Below are 21,138 nucleotides of genomic sequence, written 5' to 3' on the forward strand. Positions count from 1 at the left end.
AGACGTCTCTAACTGGAATTAAACATTCACAGACATTTACATAATCTTATCTTAAATATTTGAATTTCTTTGAGGATACAGATTTGACAGAATACTACTAAAACAGATTGGCGGTTGTTTAAGTTCAGTGAAACAATAGTTATTGTGTAGTTGAACAAGTGTCATTTTTTTTTTATAAGCTGTATTGTGAAATTAGTGAGTGGAGTCCATACAGGGGCTGTTGACCAGGTCAACCAGACGCGCCAGCGGTGCTGAAGGATTCCTCTCAGTTTACGCGATTACGGAAAGGAGGCAGGCGTCATCGCATTGCTTTGGGGACTTTACGCTTTCTTCTCCAGAGCACAACTGGTGTCAACAAGCCGGCGTTAACATGCTCCAAAATGGAAACGGAAAAGAGAAGCCGCTGCAAGCGCCAAAGGCTGAGGCAGAGCCGGACTCCCCGGATGACAACCCGAAACAGCAGCAGCCCGCTCACCCTGCTGCTGAGAGAGGGGACGCGGACAGCGAGTCCACACACTTCGCCTTGCCCGTTTATCCCAAAGTGGAGATAAAGCGCAACGCAGTGACGGACGATTATAAGATCTCCAGTCAGGTTCTGGGTTTAGGGATCAATGGCAAAGTCCTACAGTGCTTCAACAAGAAGACTGGAGAGAAGTGCGCACTAAAGGTAGGCTATACTGAAGTTGGGATAGACCACTTCCGCTCAGTTTACACACCTCATGAGTAACGTTACACAGTAGCCCGGCCTAGCTCCTTTAAACCATAACATTAAAAGATAGATTCATCACAGTATTAAAAACAAGACTTACAGGCGTTTTGTGTGTTTCCCAAATGATTCTACTTACAAAATAGTTTTACTTTGTAAAGTTTTACTTTACAAAGTTGATATAAAGAATGTTGTAAGTTGTTTTACTTTCAACCCTGTCGGTCAGTATGGAATAGGCAGCAGGAGTTTTTTGAGTATTTCATTATGGTGGTGAATCTACACGTTTATATTTAGACCAGGAATGAAGCCCTTTTAAACAAGGATGAAATGTAAATGAAGAAAAAAAAATGTATTTGTTTACTGTGTTATTAGTGTCATCTTGATATAAAAACATTGTTTGGTCTGTGGCCTGTGTGTTTAAGATCTTAGAGTCGGAAAGTGAGTTTACTTGTTAGTCTGTTACCAAAATTCAAAGACATTTTTACCTTTTATTGAGGTCAGATTTCTGTCACAAACATACAAAAGTCAGGCTAACAGTGAACCTTTAATAGTGACAAACAATACTAAATGTGTCTGCTTGTGTGTGTAATTTTGAAAAACTGGTGTAAGCATGTGCAGGCTCTCCTTTTTGTCTGTGTACCTGCTGTTCACATTGGGTTTGACATGCCTAGATCACATGCTTTGCATGTGGACAGGCTAAACATCATCATGGAGCTGTTTTGTGGAATCTCAATCAATCACTGGATCAAACAGGTAAAAGGGACAGCTCACCCCAAAATCAAAAATCCATATGTTTCCTCTCACCTGTAGTGGTATTTATCAATCTAGATTGCATTGGTGAGTTGCCCAGTGTTGGAGATATCGACCACAGAGATGTCTCAGATATAATGGAACTAGATATGGCACTCAGCCTGTGGTGCTCAGGCTTCATACAAAATACAGATGAAAAACTCAACAGCAATGTCTCTTTACAGAAATCATGACGCGGTTAAGATCATTAAGATAATCCAGAGACCTGGTTGTAAGTAGTTTTATGTAACTATTTGCTTCCTTTCAAACTCCCGCCAACCACATCACTGCAAAGGAGGAAGTGTACTCATGGACGGGAGGCCATGGATGTATTAAGAGAACTGGATACAGTGTTTGGCGTTCATTTCAATGAGAGTGCTCAAAAGCGCATAAAACAATCATGGTTCTTCCGCGTTGACTAGACCATGATGTCACGATAGACATTAGATTAGATTAGATTAGATTAGATTATACTTTATTTATCCCACGACGGGGAAATTTTGTTGTTACAGTAGCAGCATTTTTCAATAACAGCAAAAAAAAAAAAAAAACACAAACAAGTAAGCACACAAGAAATACAGGCAAGCAATAGACAATGAAAATATGGTAGACTGAGTAAGTAAAATGGCGTCAAATAAAGGAATTTTAAAGTGCGGTTGCCATGATAAGAGAAACAATATTGCGATGCAAGTGACGTTAAAATTCAGTTGAATGTGTAATTAGAGTAATGAAGCAAGAGTCGGTAGCATAATTTAAATTATATTAACCTGAGACCATAAATATTGAAAAGTAAGTACTTGTAATAAAATAATATAAATACCGATATTAAAGATAAACAGAAAGTGTGTGATGTAGATGGGAGAAAAACAGGAACAGAAACTACAACATTATCAGGTAGTGCAGGTGTTGTAGATGCATGCACACTAGCAACAGTTTGTGTTGTCGTAGCAAGGTAGCCACATGCTCGTTCATGAGCTTCTCTCTCGTGTCTCTTACAAGTTGCAAACTCATGAACTCGCCATTTCATTGTATAAAATATTGTATATGTAGCCTATACAATTTAACGTTAAACATTGTGTTTTTGTTGTTCCTGATCATTTACATGCTTATCTAAATGAATGTATTTATGTCGTGCTACTAGCTAGCTACTAGCTAGTACTAGCTACTAAGGTTAGCCTGCAGTTTCGTGAATAGAGCTTCTCTTAATAACATCCATGGCTTCATCTCTCATCCACATTACAGGCTTTACAGCATACATACCATGGATGTAAGAGAACACATGGTGAATTACAACCATTAGCGTTAGCATTATCAATTATTACAGCAACAGGACGTGACGTTTTATACAAGGCCCCTTTAAGTGTTTGGGCTGGTAAGTTGATGTAGGCTACCCCAAAAAACGTTATCTGCTGAAATATAGAAGTTTCTTTTGCCATGCAAAGTCTATGGGAAAAGTCTTTCTGGGCCAGAGGGGTGCAATTCCACCGTTAGCTGCTAAACCCATGGTTGCTTTAAGACATGGCCCTGTTCCTAGGGGCTTGGGAGAGATGTGAACATCAATGGTGTTCTCCTCAAATGAGCTGTAGCCTCAGCCTGCTCAGGTAAGCTAGCAGCATTGGTTAGCTACAGTTACAGCACAGCTAAGAAACAAAAGTCTCTTATCCATGAGTATGGTTCCTTCTGCGTGGTGACATTGTTGGCGGGTGTAGTTTGTTAGAAAGAAAATTTTTAAACTGCTCACAACCAGGTCTGTGGATTATTTGATTAAGAGAGGTATGATTTCTTGAAAGAGACGTTGATGTCGAGTTTGTCAATTTTTTGGGCGCTTTGAGCCCCACAAGCTTAGTGCCATCTAGGTCCATTATATTCGAGAGAAGGCAGACATCTCTATGGACGATATCTCCAGCACTGGGCCGCCCACACCAAAACAATGTAGACGGATTAATAGCACTACAGGTAAAATGAAATGATGTGTTTTTGATTTTGGTGGGGTGAACTTTAAGGGGTGCACAGTCACCCAGCCATGTGCTCTGATACGTTATGCTGCTTCATAGAGACACGTGGATTTTGACAACCTTGTTCTGGGAACAATGGAAACTTGGTCACAGACTCAGAGAGATTTATTGGCTTACAGTAATCCATCTGGATCGGAGCTGCCAAACCAGGCAGCAGCAATGGCACAAGCAGAGCTGTAGACCCAGGCTGAGAGAAAGCGAGTGAACTGCAGCAGAAAAAAGGAAGTCACAAACAAAAGATGAGAAGCCAAGAGTAATAGGATGCTTGGTAGCATCATGACAGACTAAGAGCCGGGGAAAACAATTATGATTTAGAAATGGCAGCAGAGAGAATGATGAAAATACATATGTTGCGGAAAAATCTTCAGGCAATGAGATATTTTATGTCAGAGGAGCTGATGAGAAAAACAGAATTTGTAAGAAAACACTGAGTTGATGACATGGTACCACAGCACAAGTGGTGTGTGTGTGTGTGTGTGTGTGTGTGTGGTGTGTGTGTGTGTGTGTGTGTGTGTGTGTCTGCCTGCGCGCGTGTGCGTTTGCATGTGGTCTTGTTTAACTATAATTGATAATCGTGGGGTCCAATAACCGGGCGTCCAGTATACTTGTCCAGACAGCTTTGTGGGGCCAAACTGCTGGACCCCACAACTTTAAAGAGCTCTTTGATGGTTAAGACTTGTTTTCAGGATTAGGGTTAGAATTAGGTAATGTTTAAGGTTAGGGTAAAGGGCTAGGGAATACATTATGTCAATGGTGGGTCCCCACAAAGATGTGTGTGTGTGGTGTGTGTGTGTGTGTGTGTGTGTGTGTGTGTGTGTGTGTGTGGTGTGTGGTGTTTGTGGCTATAAAGAGAAGGTGTGTTAATCTGTGAAAATGTTTTTCGGTGTCGTCACGTAGTGGCTAAATGCATCCATAACAACATCACCTGCTCGACAGACTTCGACTTCCACCAGAGAAAGCTAACGGTGGGTCAGGATTAACCCAACATTGAGAAAGCACCAAAAACCCACCACTCTCATTGTCTCAAACCCCTTTGCTCTCTGAAGACCCAGTCAAAAGGTTTGAGAGATGACAAAGAAAAAACTCGTGAAATCTCAATACGCCTTTTGGCTCCTATTGGCCACTGTGGTTTGGTTTGGTTGTGAACGGAATTGTACTGGGCTAAGTGACAGAGGGTACCTGACTGAGTTTTTATACTACTTTATTGCCATTCAGGCTAATTTACAACTTCCCTGTATTTCTTTTTAATCTCAAAGCAAACAGAAATAATCAAGAGTGTTTGATGTGGGGTGGGGGGGGGGTGGGGAATGACTAGCTCACTGGCTTTTTAATTAAGTGTTGCTCTGAGCGCTAAACGTAATGGATGGGTTTAGGTTTAATCCACTTTGCAGCAGAGCTGGAGGGGAGCCATCCTGTTAATGTAATTCAGTTACAGTCAACAGGATTCTTTTAATTTGGATTTGTCTGACTCCCGCGTGGAGAGGGACCTGGGAGAGCTCTGTGGTACATAGCAGTCTTCTTGAGCACCTCCATTAACTGTTAATACATTTGGAAGCACGTGTTCAGTCGCTGATAGTTCCATTTTAGCGCCCGAAGAGCCTTCCAGCTTAGCACATGGAAAAGCTGCAGGTTCGTGCAGGCTTCCATTTACAGTACATATCTTCCCTTCAAAGTGTTTGTGTGTGTTCACCTCTGAGGTCAAGTCTTTGGCATCACGATGGTAGCCCATCTGGGTTTCCTTTGGTTTCCACAGAGACCAAACTGTCATAGAAATTCTCAGTGGTTTGGTCAGACACTGCCTGGAAGAGCTTCCATGTTTGAAAACTGCAATCCGATCTTACGCAGGTTCGCTCCAGGTAACCAACGCTGTTAAACAATCAGTCTCAGAGATTTGGGCTTAGGAGTCTCCATTGATTCTTCAGCTGCTCGTTGTGCAGTTCCAGCTCATTAACTGCTTTTGACGGTAGCATACAGACACAAAGTCCCTCCCCTTCTGGTGAACCCCATGGGACCTTATTTTGTAATGATGAGTGAACAGAAGAGACAAATGTTTTTTTGATGCTGTTTGAATTGAGCCATTTCATTTCTTTATTTATTTGACAGGGACAATACTCCTTAATTTACAGCAAAGCAACTGCAAATGAGCCAGATTTAGCTCAGCAGGCTAATTATCATCTGTTGTCGTTGGCCAGTTTGAAAATGGCAACGTAAAATAAATACAACAATGCCATGATTTACACATACGATCAGTTAAAAAGATAATTTTGCAAGTGAGGAAAGTCTCAGTTTGTCGTAGTACCACTTAGTTCTGTGTAAAACCGCTGAGTGAACTATACACACACGTTGTCTTACCTGATGTGTTTTGTCCTGTGTCTTTATAGCAGCCAGGAAGAAAAAGAACAAGAAAGACTTGTTGCTTGTGTGAGTGACGTTACATTCCTTTACAAAACACACTTTCTCCATTTGCAAAACTATCTTTTAAATTGACGAATATCATCTGTGTACTTCATGGCTCAATTCAAACAGGATCATATATTGATTTAAAGCTCAGCATTCACTACCGTTAATGTTTTATTGCCTAGACGGGATTTTCAAATTGTTTGTGTAAAGTACATTGCAGTTTTCATGTCAAGGAAAAACCTTTACTGAAAACAACGGTGTGTGTGTGTGTGTGTGTGTGTGGTGTGTGTGTGTGTGTGTGTGTGTGTGTGTGTGGTGTGTGGTGTGTGTGTGGGTGTGTGTGTGTGTGTGTGTGTGTGTGGTGTGTGTGGTGTGTTGTGTGTGTGTCAATTTCACAGTTTTAGTGACATGAGAAAATACTTAAATGAGTATCTAGTTCCTCTCACAATTGAGTCAGCAGTCTTAATGCGGCCCAGGAAACATACATATATGCAATAAGAATGTGGCCAAATGGGGTCCAAATTAGCTACAATTGTGGTCTGAGTGATGCACTTATAGTAAAGCTTAGATCGGGCTCAGAAAATTAAGCCCAACTGTACCCGAGCTTGTGCATGTTGTGTCCAAGCCCGGCCCAGCCCGGCCCGACACATTAACTGTAGCCCAATTTAAACCCGACAAGTTTTTAATACGTTGGCCGTTATAACTGACGTCGTGAACTACAGAAATCTGTTTAGAATTATCTTAATGAATAATGCAAAAAGGATGACGCATGTAAACTGCATGGTGTGTTTATTCAGAATGGAATAGATTGCAAATGGAACCAAATGAAGAAACAAAACTCGACTGTAGCTCTAGCAGAGAATCTATACTCTAACTTAGAGCTACGCACTTGTGATTTGATCACATAAATCAGAGTTTAATATAATAATGCTGTGCACTGTTTTGCTATGGTTCCCTGGTTGAACAACATGTTTCCTCTGAGCGGTGTGAAAGTCCAAGCGGTGTGAAACACTGTAATTTTAAAATTTGTAATTTTATTGGAATCCATATCTATCTATCTATCTATCTATCTATCTATCTATCTATCTATCTATCTATCTATGTGTCTAAACGGTGTGTAACTGGCTTTGAGCTATGTCTTCTCTCGTTTGGTGGGTGTGTATCTCGTTCACCCAGTCAGCAGAGATGTGTATGTAAACAGAGTGCTTACACACAAAACAGGGTGTTCAACGCACCCCCGTTTCAGTTTTTAAAAAACGTGTTGCTACGTTTTGTAGGGGCTGAATGTGGCCCAGGTGAAAACAGGGTCTATGACTAAATACCATGGGGGTAAGCGAGCGTCTACAGAGTACCTCCTATGGAGCCATTTTGATGCTATCAAGCCTCCCATTGACTGCCATTCATTTTGACGTCACTTTGACTGCAAATAACTGCAAATTCCATCGGAAGCACTTAAAGACTCTATTTGTCCATTGTTTAGTTCTAAAGAAACACAACAATGTATAAAAGGCTCCATTACCTTACAGCTCACGTTATGGCTCAGTAGCAGTCGTTTTGTTAAAACAGGCCAACAATTGTGTCATAACGATGCGACTTACTGTCGCATATTAGAGGAATTACCAAACAGTACAGGATACGCTCGCAGGCAGTTTTGACTTACATTATCTGTTTTGGTTTAATTACTGATGTTAACTAGCATTTTAGTTAGCAGTAATTAGCCTGTGCCTATGTTAACTTCTTACATACGCTCTCCGTCTCTGCAAGATTCAGAAGGATTGAGATTTCTCTTGGCACAGCTACCAGAAGACGTACAGCTTTCAAACAGTTTGCCCACATCACAACTACGTCTTCAAGCTCAGTTGGAGGCTGTACAGTAACGCTCAGCCCTCACCGGAAAAGTGCTTCTAATAGACTTCACTGGTCTCCGTAGAAATCAACGGGGTCACGTTGTCCATTTCTTTTACTGTCTATGCTTAATACCTGCAAAACTAGTTAGCCTCAACTGCACTTTGCGTTTAGTGCTAATTAGCAAACTAAGCGTTTGTGGCCTGGCTAGTGTTAGCATTCAGCTCAAAGCACTGAACTGCTAGCATGGCTGTAGTCCTGTTCCAAAAAACATATTAGTATTATTACTATATTAGTGTTATTATCACTGCCATCATTTCATAAACTAAATGTATTGGAGTCGTATAGCTTTAGCAACCCTTAAAGCGTTAGTGCGTAACTTTTTTTAAATCAATAAAAGTCATTTTATTACATTATTTATTATTTGTTACATTCAAGTCATTGCCAAATGAGTTGCTACAAATGCTAATTGAGACTATCAGCTCCACAAAACTCTCTGTATTTCTCAGTTTGGCTGTGTTCAGAAGATTGTGCCGTCCGGTGACTAAAGATAGTGATCTCTTTTTGAGAGTCCATCATGTTTTTTTAATCCTGTGTTCCTCTTGGCTACGAGGAGGTGTGGGGGCGCATGTGCGATCACGTAAAGGTTGTTTTATGCTTCTGAGGAGGCTCACGCTGAGCTTTTGCATTTGAGTAACATGGTATATTAACCACTTTGCTGCAGACTATGAGCAGCACTTTATTGGTACTAAAGATAAGCCGCCTTTTAATCAAGACACACAGACTAGCGCTCTCTGAACCACTAATATTTAATAGAGTGTAAACATGTTAAAGCTGTGTGTGTGTGGTGAGCAGGGAGGAAGACGGCTGTTAAACTCTGGCATTATCAGATCAAGGTGTGTGTTACAGCCACGCACATGGAACTTTCGACGGCTGGTGTGGGTGGAGCCCCGGGGAAGACTTTAGAGATTTGGCACAGCATTGCTGAGCCCTTGAAGGCATCGCAGTAGCCTTTTCTTATGTTTGCGTGTGTGATTGGTCCCTTGTCTTGTGTCTGTCTGTTTCTGCATGTCTTGTTTTGTCTCCCTCCCTCCCATTTTTCTTCTCTGTGATTTTTTGGCCCTGGGATGCGTTCTTATGTCCCAGTGTGTTGTTTGTAACTTTTCGTGAATGTTATGTTTACATCGTTATTTTTTTCTGAATATAGAAATACAAATTTGATCACAAAAAAAGGTGTGTCACAGTCTCTATGGACAAAGACGTTTGGTCTCCATGATATCGCCTCACATAAGAGAAGAGTCCATCAGAGGATTAACTATGTGTGTCTCAGTGTTCTAATCATCACCTCAGTGTTGTATATGTGGATTTAATCCAACACCATCTTCTATTATTGTAGCCAATATTAGTTCCCTGCAGGAAATTAAGGAAACCATCTCACATGCTGTCTGCCCTGATTAAAGTCATAAAGCAATACATGACACAGCAGAAACAAATCGGCCCACTGCTCTAGCTGGGTCTCATCTAGATCAGACAAAGTAGTCACAGGAAATCCTCGACTTCTACTTTCGAAACCCTGCTGCTCCGAAACACTCGGCCCTCACTTCCTCTTTGACATTAGCGAGGTGAAACACGTTATGAGTTGTTCTCTGGCATTTGAAGTGTGTGTGTGTGTGTGTGTGTGTGTGTGTGTGTGTGTGTGTGTGGTGTGTGTGTGTGTGTGTGTGTGTTGTGTGGTGTGGTGTGTGTGGTGTGTGTGTGTGTGTGTGTGTGTGTGTGTGTGTGGTGGTGTGAGATGTACTCCAGGTCCAAGTCTTTTAAACAACAGGAGATCACTCCATCCCTGTCACATCCAAAATACACGCTGACTCTAGATGTGTGCGATGTCAAGGGTCACCACCTGCTGTCTGTGTGTGTATTTGTGTGTGCGCGTGTGCCTGCCTGCCTGTCTGACTGCATTGCGTGCGTGCATGTTGCGTGCGTGCAAGCTACCTTAATGGCTACATGTGCTTGTCCTACACGTAGTGGGTCAGGGAAGACCGTCTGTAATTATGTTGATTTTTGTTGTTATTAAAAGCTATTTCGGGTCACTTTTCACCAACTAAAAAAAGTTAAATGTTTTTAACAATATAGGACAACATTGATGATATAGGTAACAACATAAAGGAAATTATATTATATATTGTTTTGTTGTTGACTAAATGAGTATAATATCGGACGTGATCTTGTAAATAGGAATAGGTGATATGTTGACATCTTTACGATATAAATAAGGGTTTTTTCTGATAGCAACAGTGCTACAACTAACAACCATTTTTATTCTCGGTTAATCATTTTTTACAATATTGTAAAACATCCATCTTTCAGTTTCCTAAAGCCTAAAGAGACATCTTCAGATTGCTTGTTCTGCTTGCGCTGAATATTATTCTATTATTAATCCGTTTTCATCATGCTCTCTCTCTGTGTGTCTCCCAGATTCTCTACGACAGCCCCAAAGCCAGACGAGAGGTGGAGCTCCACTGGCGAGTATCAGGAGGGCCGTATATTGTTCGCATCCTCAACCTGTATGAGAACATGCATCAGGGGAAGAAGTGCCTGCTCATCATTATGGAGTGGTAGGAGTCGCATTTCACCACTCTAACCCTCAGTTTACACACTCTGACATATTGGGATACTTACCCAACAACCATATAAGATTAAATCTTATGATTTTATTCCCTTAGAAAGATTGCAAAAATAAGATCAGCTCAGATCAGAACATACATGTATGATCATGTCACACCTCTTTACAATGGCTTCCTGATTGTTTTAAGATTGATTTTAAGATCTTGTTGATTCCTTTCAAGGCTCTTCATGACCTGGCTCTATATTATAATTTTTTTTTAATCTTTTATATCTTTTGATTTCTTATAAACTTTGGTGTACTTTGAGATCTTCAGGCAGAGTCCAGTTCTTAAAAAAAAAAAGCATTTTCAGAAAGCATGTCCTGACTTTATCTGAGCTGCCAGTTTGGGTTATTAGTTTTTAATTTATTGTTAATTACATACATTTTTCCCTTCATGTATTTTAGACTTTTATTTTTATTTTGTTCTCTTTGGTTTTTAAATGTGTTCCTTTTTTTGTAAAACACTTTGTAAGTGTGTTTTAAAAGGTGCTATAAAATTTGAGTTGTTTATTATTATTATTATTATTATTATTATTATTATTATATTTATTATTATTATTATTGTTATTATTATCAAATGTCAGTCATAAGACCTGCTACTCAGACGAGACAAAGTAAAGACGTCGACACCGATGGTGAGATAAAGGGAAAGAATTCCATCTGGGCTTCACGTCATGTCCATAAAATTACCCAGAGTGACTCCAGTGATGTAGTTAAACTTTGCTCTTTTTATTGCCTTCCACTTGTAAATTTAATTTAAAAAAAAACAAAAATATAATGATTCAGACAAATAGAGAGAAAGACAGAGGCAGTCTTCTGTTCAAAGGGGATTTTAAATGACTCTGACTAAATGACTAACTGGCTCTCATCATTTACAGTTACTGAAAGAGCAGCTGTTTGTGTTGTGTTGTATGTAGTGACCTGTGTGTGTGTGTGTGTGTGTGTGTGTGTGTGTGTGTGTGTGTGTGTGTGTGTGTGTGTGTGTGTGTGTGTGTGTGTGTGTGTGTGTGTGTGTGTGTGTGTGTGTGTGTGTGTGTGTGTGTGTGTGTCTGTTTGTGCTTGCGTGCGCTCAGCAATCTCTCACTCCTTCCTGTATGAGAGACGGTCAGGGAGGACAACATCACACACACATTTCTCTCCCGGCTATCGGTTCATCTGTGTGCTCATGAACCACAAAAAGTACAATCTTACTTAATGCACAGTAACTCACATCCAGGTCACAATGAGCACAACATTTTTTTTCCATAGGACCAGAGAGAGTTTCAGGTGGCAGCTGTTTCATGTGTGTTTGTGATTCTGAAACTGTAACATTTCTGGTAGTGAGTGTCTGAACTGTATGTAGGTCATAGGTCTCACCCTTCATCAGCTATGGTATTGTTATACAGTATATTATCATCTGCCCTGTAAGTTATATTCAATAAGGACATTTTGGTACTTTACCTTCTTCCGTCTTTTGGTCCGGGTTTTGGGGTTTGTTTCCTGTCTAAAAAATAAGAATTTCCCCACTGTAATTTTTTAACTTGACTTTTCATTTCTCTTTGCAAGAAACTGAAAGCTTTAGGTGAAAGTGTTTTGAGCTTTAAAACATCTCAACAGATTTCCACTGAAATCCAACACTGTGACTCCCAGTGTAAAACTGTAGATGTAGAAAATAGGTATTTTTGTCAAACTTACTGTACGTCTTTTACTTGTCACCTGAGTTTATCTGCCCTACTATAATTGTGGTGCTTTGTGCAAATGCAGAGGTCTAAAAACACATTTATTTAGTTGTTCCATTCCTGATTCATCCCTAATCAGAGTATAGTTTTCCAGTGTCTTCACTGCACTGCATGACACCATTTGAAATGACTTAGTGTAATTAGATGTTGACAAAACATTTAGAAAAATGTTCTTCCATTTTGTTTCTACAGAAGGTGAAAATGATGATTTTCTGTGTTTGATTGTAGTATGGAAGGGGGAGAGCTGTTCAGCCGAATCCAGGCCAGAGGAGACCAGGCCTTTACTGAGAAAGGTGAGGACTGATAAATATTTCCAGGAAAGAACAATATAAGGCAGACATTAATATACGTTTGTTCCTTTCTTTTACGCGATCCCTGTTTTATTAGAATCTTTTGTTGTGTGATACTGGAATTGCTTCTGGTTTGAGAGAGTATGCTTTCCTCTATTCCTCCCAGAGGCTTCTGAGATTATGAGGGACATCGGCACGGCCATTGAGTATCTCCACAACATTAACATCGCACACAGAGACGTCAAGGTGCAGAAAGATCAAGATCATGACAAATCTGATCCGTTCTGGGTAATTTAAGGACTTTTTGTCATACGTTCTCTTCTTCTTCTGCCTTCTATCCAGCCAGAGAACCTGCTGTACACCACTAAAGAAAGAAACGGGGTCCTCAAATTAACAGACTTTGGCTTTGCTAAGGAGACAACGCTACAAAACCCTCTACAGACCCCTTGTTATACACCGTACTATGTGGGTAAGTTGCTTTATGTTGTTTTCGAAATATTTTCTTTTTTCCTGACCGATGAACTGTTCTAAGGAAAGGTGCCATGGATTCTGTATATGGTATTTCTCTCAAGGTGGACAGATTTTGTAATATGGAAAACAATATACAATATTTTTACCACTGAACTCCATTCATATTTTTTTTTTTAAATCTATTTTTGTGTGTTTGTGTTTTACCAATGATAAGCTCCTGAGGTTTTGGGTCCAGAGAAATATGACAATTCTTGTGACATGTGGTCTCTGGGCGTCATCATGTACATCCTGTGAGTACTGGGTGTGGGAACGGGTGGGGGAGCAGCGTGGATATAAGCACAATTGTTTTTGTAAGATGCACTCTGTATATGGATACCTTCAAACAAAGCGGAAGGAAATCTTTTTAAGGTTTTAAAGTCACTCTGTCTGTCTCACCTTGTTTGTCTGTGTAGGTTGTGCGGCTTTCCTCCATTTTATTCCAACACGGGCCAGGCCATTTCTCCGGGAATGAAGAGGAGGATCAGGATGGGTCAGTATGAATTCCCCAACCCGGAGTGGGCTGAGGTGTCACAGGAAGGTGAGAAAAAATTAAAAAAAAACAATAAAAACAACACACAGTATACAGTTCACTGACACACGTTCACAATTTTTTAAGTTTTTCTCTCATTTCCGCCCTGCAAATGTAGGTTATTAAAAACATTCTCCAGAACTACGTCTAATTAACGTCAAAATTAACGTTATATAACCAGTTAACGCAAATTCCTCTTAATGCCACTAATTGTTTTGACGCGCAATTAACACATGCACGTTCTGTGAATTTGGGCCTCAGACCTCTCAGCAGTTTGGGAAAGAAGCAATGTAGCAGTAACGTTATAGATGCCTAGCAGAGACAAACCTCCATGAGCAGAAATGAATGAAGGAAAGGATCTATTGAATAGAAAGGTCAGTTTCAAAGCCCTTCCAGATGGTTATTGACAAGACTTAAGTCATTTGCATGTACTGTCGAAGTGAATTGAGTTAACACTGGAGTACGCCAAGTCTCAAGTACCACTTTCGGTGGACTGTAGGAACTAAATTGCCCTTCGGGGATAAATAAATCTATCTGTATCTGTGGCCGAACATACGTCTGATGTAGAGAACCTTCCTTCCTCTTGTAAAAGACAGGCCACGCGGGACAGTTTGCAGACGTCTGGATGTATGCATGGACTTGTACAATGTGTCCATTTCTGTAATGCACGAGGTCCAAAAAATGGGATGCTTAGTTAACCTTTACAAGTGTAAATTGGGACCATACATTGTGTTAGTGTTACCAAGTAATGTTAGACTTAGGTCAAATGCCCATCTGTTATTGCTTGATGGACTTGAGTTTTGCCTATTGACCTTTGAGGTTATTCTGGAGAATATTCTAGACATTATCTGTCATCGTTTTGGATTGTTGCAATAATAATAAACATTGCATAAAGCATATTGTCCACTTCCATGTTAATAAGAGCATTAAAAACTTGAAAAATATCCCTTTTAAATTATATTTAGAACAGACACAAAAATGTATGATTAATTTGCAATAAATTGCAAGTTAGCTATGGACAATTGCGATTCAATATTTTCATTGATTGACAGCGCTATCCAGTACACAACCTGTGTTTTACTTCTGAAGACTTATAATGAAGCAATTGCCCGAACCCCTCTATGAGACATCTTTCAGATACTTTAAGAGACAACGGCAAGCTGGTGTCATCCTCCTAACCAACAGCAGTGACTGGTTGTCTGTCTTGCGCATGCTGTAGTTTTTCTATGTCTTCACTCAATCTATCTCACCCTTCTCTCTCAAGCAATCCTATTTGCTGTGAAAGTAGACCATTCTGTCCCTGAGACTAGGAAAGGTTTTACTCAGCACAAGATTTGAATGTGTGGGTTGCTACTAATAATGCAAATTTCTTTGCATTGCCTTTGCTTTTACAGCCAAAGATTTGATCCACCAGCTACTGAAGACAGACCCAAACGAAAGAATGACCATCACTCAATTTATGAACCACCCCTGGATTAATGTAAGTGTGTCAAGTACAGCTAGACATTGCATACTTCCTGTACTGCTTTCTGTTTGTCTGTGCATCTATTGGCTCAAACCTTCATCTGCATGTATGTGTGGGTGTCTGTTTGCACTCTACAGAAGTCCATGGTGGTTCCCTCCACGCCGCTCCACACCACCCGGGTCCTGACTGAAGAAAGAGAGCTGTGGGAGGATGTGAAGGTCAGAAGCACAACAACACTGACCCCCTCTGGTCATATATATGCATTATAGCCTGACACTGCTGGGCTGTCAAAGCTTTAGGTACAACTAAAGCTTTCCTAAGCCCCAGTGTCGCTTTGCCAGACCTTCCTCATAAGCACTGTGGAGGAGGGTCTGGCTAGTCTACACAGCATTCTGGGATGGGAGAAAAACGTGCTCCGGTTTATTGGCATTTCTTTAAACCAATTGCAATTGTCAAACGCCTGACAGAGGCACGGTGCCGCTGCAAAATAGCTTCAGAAAGGAACTTGTTTTGGTGGAACATGTGTACGTTCAAAGATTGGTTTAGTCGTGCAACAGAAAATTTAGATTGGACAGATAGTCAAGCTAGCTGACTGGCTTTACCCTGCAGAGATCTGAGGAACAGTTAACCATAGTCGTCATAAATTGACTGGAGTTTAAAATTCCAACACAAAGAAAGTGGAAGGTAACGGAAATCCAGGCAAAAAGAGTGACATCCGGCGGAATTTCCGGCGGCATCATCACAATCCCCAAAGGGGAACGTCATGGAAAAAGCCCCAGTGTGACTCCAACAATTAAGGGGCTACTGAGAGACAGATTCTAAAAATGTGGTAAAAATCAATAGTGCAGAGGGAGCTATCCTGTAAATGCTGGATCCATCCTACCTTTCCCATAAAATAACAAGAGTTTCTTTCATGCATGCTTGGGAAATACCCATGTGTTTCAAACTCTTCTCTCTCAGTTTGTACTACTTTCTGTTAAAAATTGGAGTCTCCAAGCCCAAGCTGAGATACCCCCTGATGATACATAACACTATCATTGTCACTTTCGCAGCCTTTACAATGCTCCTCCAGAGCCACAGAAGACATACAGTACAGTATGTATGTCAGTAAGTAAGCAGTACTCTTAATGATCTTAATAATCAGTTGAGTGATTATAATGATTATCAAAGGAAAATGAATGAAACTGATTCAAATGTTTTAAACACAAAATGCATCAACATCTAAATGGCCACCAGAGGGAAGCAGTGTTCACAGTCTACTCTGTACAATGAGTAAATTCGGTGTAATATTTAACACACACACACACACACACACACACACACACACACACACACACACACACACACACACACACACACACATTTAAACACAAAGGAGCTCAACTGCTCAGCGTAATTTTTCTTTCTATGATTTACACAAAGAAATGTGATGAAATAACAAACACTGTTTGCTCTCATCAAGTTACTGTGGGCTTAATTTCCCAACAGCTGAGAGAGAGAGCATGAAGTGATAAGGTGTGTAAAGAACATTTCTCCAGAATGTGACCTACACAATACACCACTGTTTGGTTCTGCAATGGGCAATGCTCTGTTGTGTAAAACTTTTACCGATTGCACTCCTGAACAACCACTTCTCAAAAAGCACAAAACCGTTACATTCTTTCTACATACTGTAGGTAGTATAGATCCCGACTGACAAGAAGCACTTCATCATGAACCATGAAGGATGAAGAGTTTGAGGGTTAACATTTCCAGGGCTGTAGCCTGTTGGCCTGTATTTTCTCCAGCTTCTCTTGGTCTTGGCCAATGATAACTTGATCTTTACCCAACTCATTAAAATGGTCCCAGATATGTCCATATTTGCTTATTTTCATACTGTGTATTATGGAACAGCTCTTAAAGGAGTAGTTTGACATTTTGGGAAACACGCTTATCCGCTCTCCCATAGTTGAATGTTTAACAAGTTTGATTCCACTCTCAAGTCTGTACGTTTAGTATAAGATTGTCTTAGCGTTGATGACACTACTATACCTCATAATGACCTTAAAATCAAGATCTATATGGGAAACACATCCTCCCTCCCCCCCCCCCCCCCACACACACACACACAGTAAAACAGCCTACATACTTTCATTTTAATGAAGCTTTCAAAATGCTAATGTTTATACCCAAATAAACAGAAATTTGATTAAAGCAGTGTTAGAATAATTACATTAACAACAATAGACAGAGACCACTGACGTTATATCAACGTTCATTTCTACTTGTGAACACAAGGAGACAGTTTCCACACTACAGAATAGTACAGAAAATGCCTAACTAGGAGCTCTCTACGGCCGCTTATTTAGACAAAGTCGATTGTCATGTTATCTCATTCGATCTGGGAATCTCCTCTGCCTGCTCTGCCCCCAGAAACATACTGTGCCTTTCAAGGACAGACGATGACTCCATGATTATCTTGTTTGATCAGTATAATATGGTATTCTTATGCAAGCAGTTTTGATAATAATCAAAACAAGCAGTCTCAGAAAACTGAAACATACACTGTTCTTTCTTTTCATCCTTTTGTGCCTCTAAAAGTCTGCGAAATCAGCCGAGCTCTGTTTTAATATGATAAAATCCACCTATCATGTTGTCTTTTATCTCATTTCATTTTTTTTAATTCATACAAAAACCAATGTGTAAAAATGTTAACTTGCTATTTTTATCAGGGGTTATGTGCGGGAGTATGTCTTGGCCCGGAGCAAGGTCCCTGGTAAAACTGCAACTTGATCTCTTTACACTTCGGTTTTTGTGTGGATTACACAATTAATGTAAAACATGCTAATTAGAAAGCTTTAGAGCTGCTGATAGGAGGATCTTACCTTTCGATAAAGCTAGGGTAGCTGTCCCCCCCCCCCCATTCCAGTCTTTATGCTACGCTAAGCTAAGATCATACTACAGATTTACTCTATAAATGTGAGAGTAGTGTCAATGTTCTAATTTACCTATAAGTAAGAAACATAATAAGAATATTTCCCAACATGTCAAATTATTGCACTATTGCATGTATGCACTGATTTCTTGGATGTAGAGGGGTAAAAGTATATGTCAATCAATCAATCAAAAGCAATGTCATACATTAAAAAAAAAACTAAAGCACCTCATATGACATTTGAAGAGATTGGTTGAGAATAAGACTCAACAAAGGTGTACTTACAATATGACATTGTTCTACATAGTATCCTTTCTCCGGTTGCAATATATATAACTGTAGAGTAGTCTTCATTCAACTAGCACTCTCTGCTACACCTGATCCTCTGCCCTGTCTCTCATAGGAAGAGATGACCAGTGCTTTAGCAACCATGCGCGTGGACTACGACCAGGTGAAGATCAAAGATCTCGACACTTCCAGCAACCCGCTACTCAACAAGAGACGCAAGAAGGCCGCTGCAGGGGCCAAGAGTGGTTCCACGGTCTGCCAAAGTCAGTGAGACACAGGATTGTTGGTGGAAATCTAGAAGGCCAATGATGACGAAAAGCAGCTCAGAAGTTGGAAAAGTTTATTTGAGCAGTAGAAGACCATTAAGAGACCTGAACGAGACTCTTAAGAGACTGGATGTTAGGTTCTCTGAAATAAAGGGCAACATAGGAACAACAGCAAAGTCAGAGCTGGACATTTATAAGACATATTAAGACATGATATCACATGTTTCTCCTGTCAGTGGTAAAACAATCAACAGCTCTGCTCACTGTGGGTCTGTTTTTAATTATTTTTATGTATGTCATTTTTAGACCTTGCCGGTTTGTAAGAGTGTCTGTGTGCAGACATGAAGTATTTCTAGTGATCTAGTTATCATGTTTTGTGTATTTAAATGCTGGGTGTCCCATTCGAGCTCTCCTTTGTAACTAGCGTGCAAATCACACAGACAGACAAAGCAACTGTGAAACTAGAACATCCACTATTACCTGTGTTGTCTTTATATTGTCTGTGTTTTTTTCAGGAATTAAAAAAACGTCTGACACTGTCTGCCTTGTTATTATAATAACATGTAGCCGCCATACACTTCAACCCAAGGGAGTGTTTTCATTTAAAGCAACAATACAATGGCCCTATACATATTACAAAGCAGTATGTTTTACTCACCATCACTGCTTCAGATCAACATTGTGTCCTAATGGAGCAATGAGAGGCAACACACAACCTGTCTGCTTCCTGGCAGTGTGTTGTCAGAGTGTTATGTAAGCACCAGTGGTGTAATGGTTAGTTTCATTACATGGATGAGTTGTGACACTTTTTCTTCGGAAGTATCTTGTGTAAAAAAAAAAAATAGTGTATGAGTGTGTTTATGGGGGTTAAAAAAATGCTTTCAGTAAAGAGGGCCCACAGTTTTCACTTCAAATGAAACCCTGAGCAATGCAATGCAATGCAATGCAGCCTTTTGCTTATGAAGACCTCATCTGTCAGATACATCCACTTGATGTAGAGATCGGATTTGTCCATACGGTTGTAAATTAAACTTTTTAAAGTAAAGCTCCATGTGTGAGATGTTTTTCTGATGACTTTGGAAGTATTGTTTTTGTAATGGTGCCTTTCAGGCTTTGTGAGACCGCTATAAATAGCAGCAGTGGAGTAGTTATTTGGGATGCAGCCTTCTGACTGGAAAAGGTCAACATTATTATGTTACGATTGTATGGTGAGTACCTTTCCCCCACTTTGATCACAAGGTCTACCAGCAGTATTTAGGGGATGGGTTAAGGGAAGCTTATCATACAAACTACTTGCTGTAAATATGGGATGTCAGCCATGATTAAATGTGGCCCAAATAGAGCATGACCTCTCAGCTGTTGTTTGGTGCTTCATGTCTTTAAGTACAAACATTCTCAGAGTGCATTTGTTGGAATTTTACAGTGTGTTGCAAATGACATACCTCCTCATATTGAGGCAGTGGTACTTTTCCTTAGTCAGCCATTGTGAAGAGACGAGTGCAGTCATGATTACAGCACGTATCTGTTTCCCTAACATGATGTAAACATTGCAGTGTCTTATACACTTCCTACTTGTGTTTTTCCACCCAACAAGTCACTGATCCTCCCACTCCGTAGCTTCACAAACACCAGAGTCATGGCACTGACACCAGTGGTGGAAGAAGTATTGAGATTGTTTACTTAAGTAATGCCACACTGGGGTGTGGTAAATAAAAGTCCTGCATTGAAAATGTCACTTTGTAAAATGTCACTTAGTAAAAGTATGTATTTTAAGTATCATCAGGAAAATGTACTTAAAGTATTAAAAGTAAAAGTACTCAATGCTAAAAAGCCTTACACTTCAGAAACTAGACACAAAAAAGTGTCAAAAAGAGCATTAAAAGCAACAAAAAGGGTTGAAAGTAAAATTGTTTTAGCTGTACTTGTAGGCAGTTATGTTTTTGGGTAGTTTAATTTATGAAAAAACATCGTAGTTTAAAACTGCATGTGTTTTGTGTGCAAAAATCTTAATTTCTAAAATAACTAACTAAAGATGTCAGATTAATGTAGTAGAGCAAAAAGTACAACATTTATCTCTGAACTGTAGCGGAGAAGAAGTTGAAAGTTTTATAAAAAGATTCTTTTCAGAGTTAGATTAATTCATAAGTACCTCTTTATAAAAATTGAAAACATATCTCTCTCAAAAGTTGTCTGACAGTTGCGTGAAATAGCTTGGTGTATGGAGCAGAATTAGGCGTGAATTTTGATTAATGCGTATGTATGGTTATTTTCAATGGATTTGTATATTTTTGGTAGATGCTAAAAAGTCCCCATCCAAAAAAAAGGAACATTTTAAATTAAGGGGCCAAATAATTAAGGTGGATGCCCTATACATCAGGTCACGTTAGCTGGACACAGGACTATCTGAAATGTGTTATCTTATGCTAAGCCATGCTAAAGCCCAGGTAGTGCAGAATGTTACACAGTGAGTGTGAGGGGAATGGGAGTCTTTGGTGTGAGATGTGCAGGGGGTAATGTAGGATAGGGGGAGGTGAGCTGGGGGATCACTTTGCTCAAGAGACGAGAGTGTGTTAAAGGTCACTTGATAGCTAACTGTTTCCGTCATGCTCAGATCATGTTGTCTGAAACTGTCAGACAATATGATCTGTCTGAGCTCGCTGCATTCCCTTTCTGTATGTTTCATGGCTTTTGTGGTGTGTAGACCTCAATGATTTCTTTATCTGTGTGTGTGTGGGTGTGTG

General features: G+C 40.0%; 1 protein-coding gene across 1 annotated transcript; it reads left to right on the forward strand.

The window, feature by feature from the left end:
- Positions 1-105: 105 nt before the first annotated feature.
- Positions 106-19,443, forward strand: mapkapk3 (MAPK activated protein kinase 3). Its single transcript, XM_032513455.1, has 10 exons — positions 106-667; positions 10,228-10,367; positions 12,364-12,428; positions 12,592-12,671; positions 12,768-12,894; positions 13,111-13,186; positions 13,349-13,473; positions 14,859-14,944; positions 15,067-15,147; positions 18,247-19,443. The coding sequence occupies exons 1-10, from the start codon at positions 371-373 to the stop codon at positions 18,400-18,402; spliced, it is 1,233 nt and encodes a 410-aa protein (XP_032369346.1). The 5' UTR covers positions 106-370; the 3' UTR covers positions 18,403-19,443.
- The last annotated feature ends 1,695 nt before the right edge of the window (positions 19,444-21,138 follow it).

Source organism: Etheostoma spectabile, chromosome 4 (assembly GCF_008692095.1).
Source record: "Etheostoma spectabile isolate EspeVRDwgs_2016 chromosome 4, UIUC_Espe_1.0, whole genome shotgun sequence".
Lineage (NCBI taxonomy): Eukaryota > Metazoa > Chordata > Actinopteri > Perciformes > Percidae > Etheostoma > Etheostoma spectabile.

Excerpts from the sequence above, each read along its gene's own strand:
- mapkapk3 (XM_032513455.1), top strand. The coding sequence starts at position 371 with ATGCTCCAAAATGGAAACGGAAAAGAGAAGCCGCTGCAAGCGCCAAAG. Across the intron at positions 12,429-12,591 it reads CCAGGCCTTTACTGAGAAAG|AGGCTTCTGAGATTATGAGG; the intron begins GTGAGGACTGAT and ends TATTCCTCCCAG. Across the intron at positions 15,148-18,246 it reads AGCTGTGGGAGGATGTGAAG|GAAGAGATGACCAGTGCTTT; the intron begins GTCAGAAGCACA and ends TGTCTCTCATAG.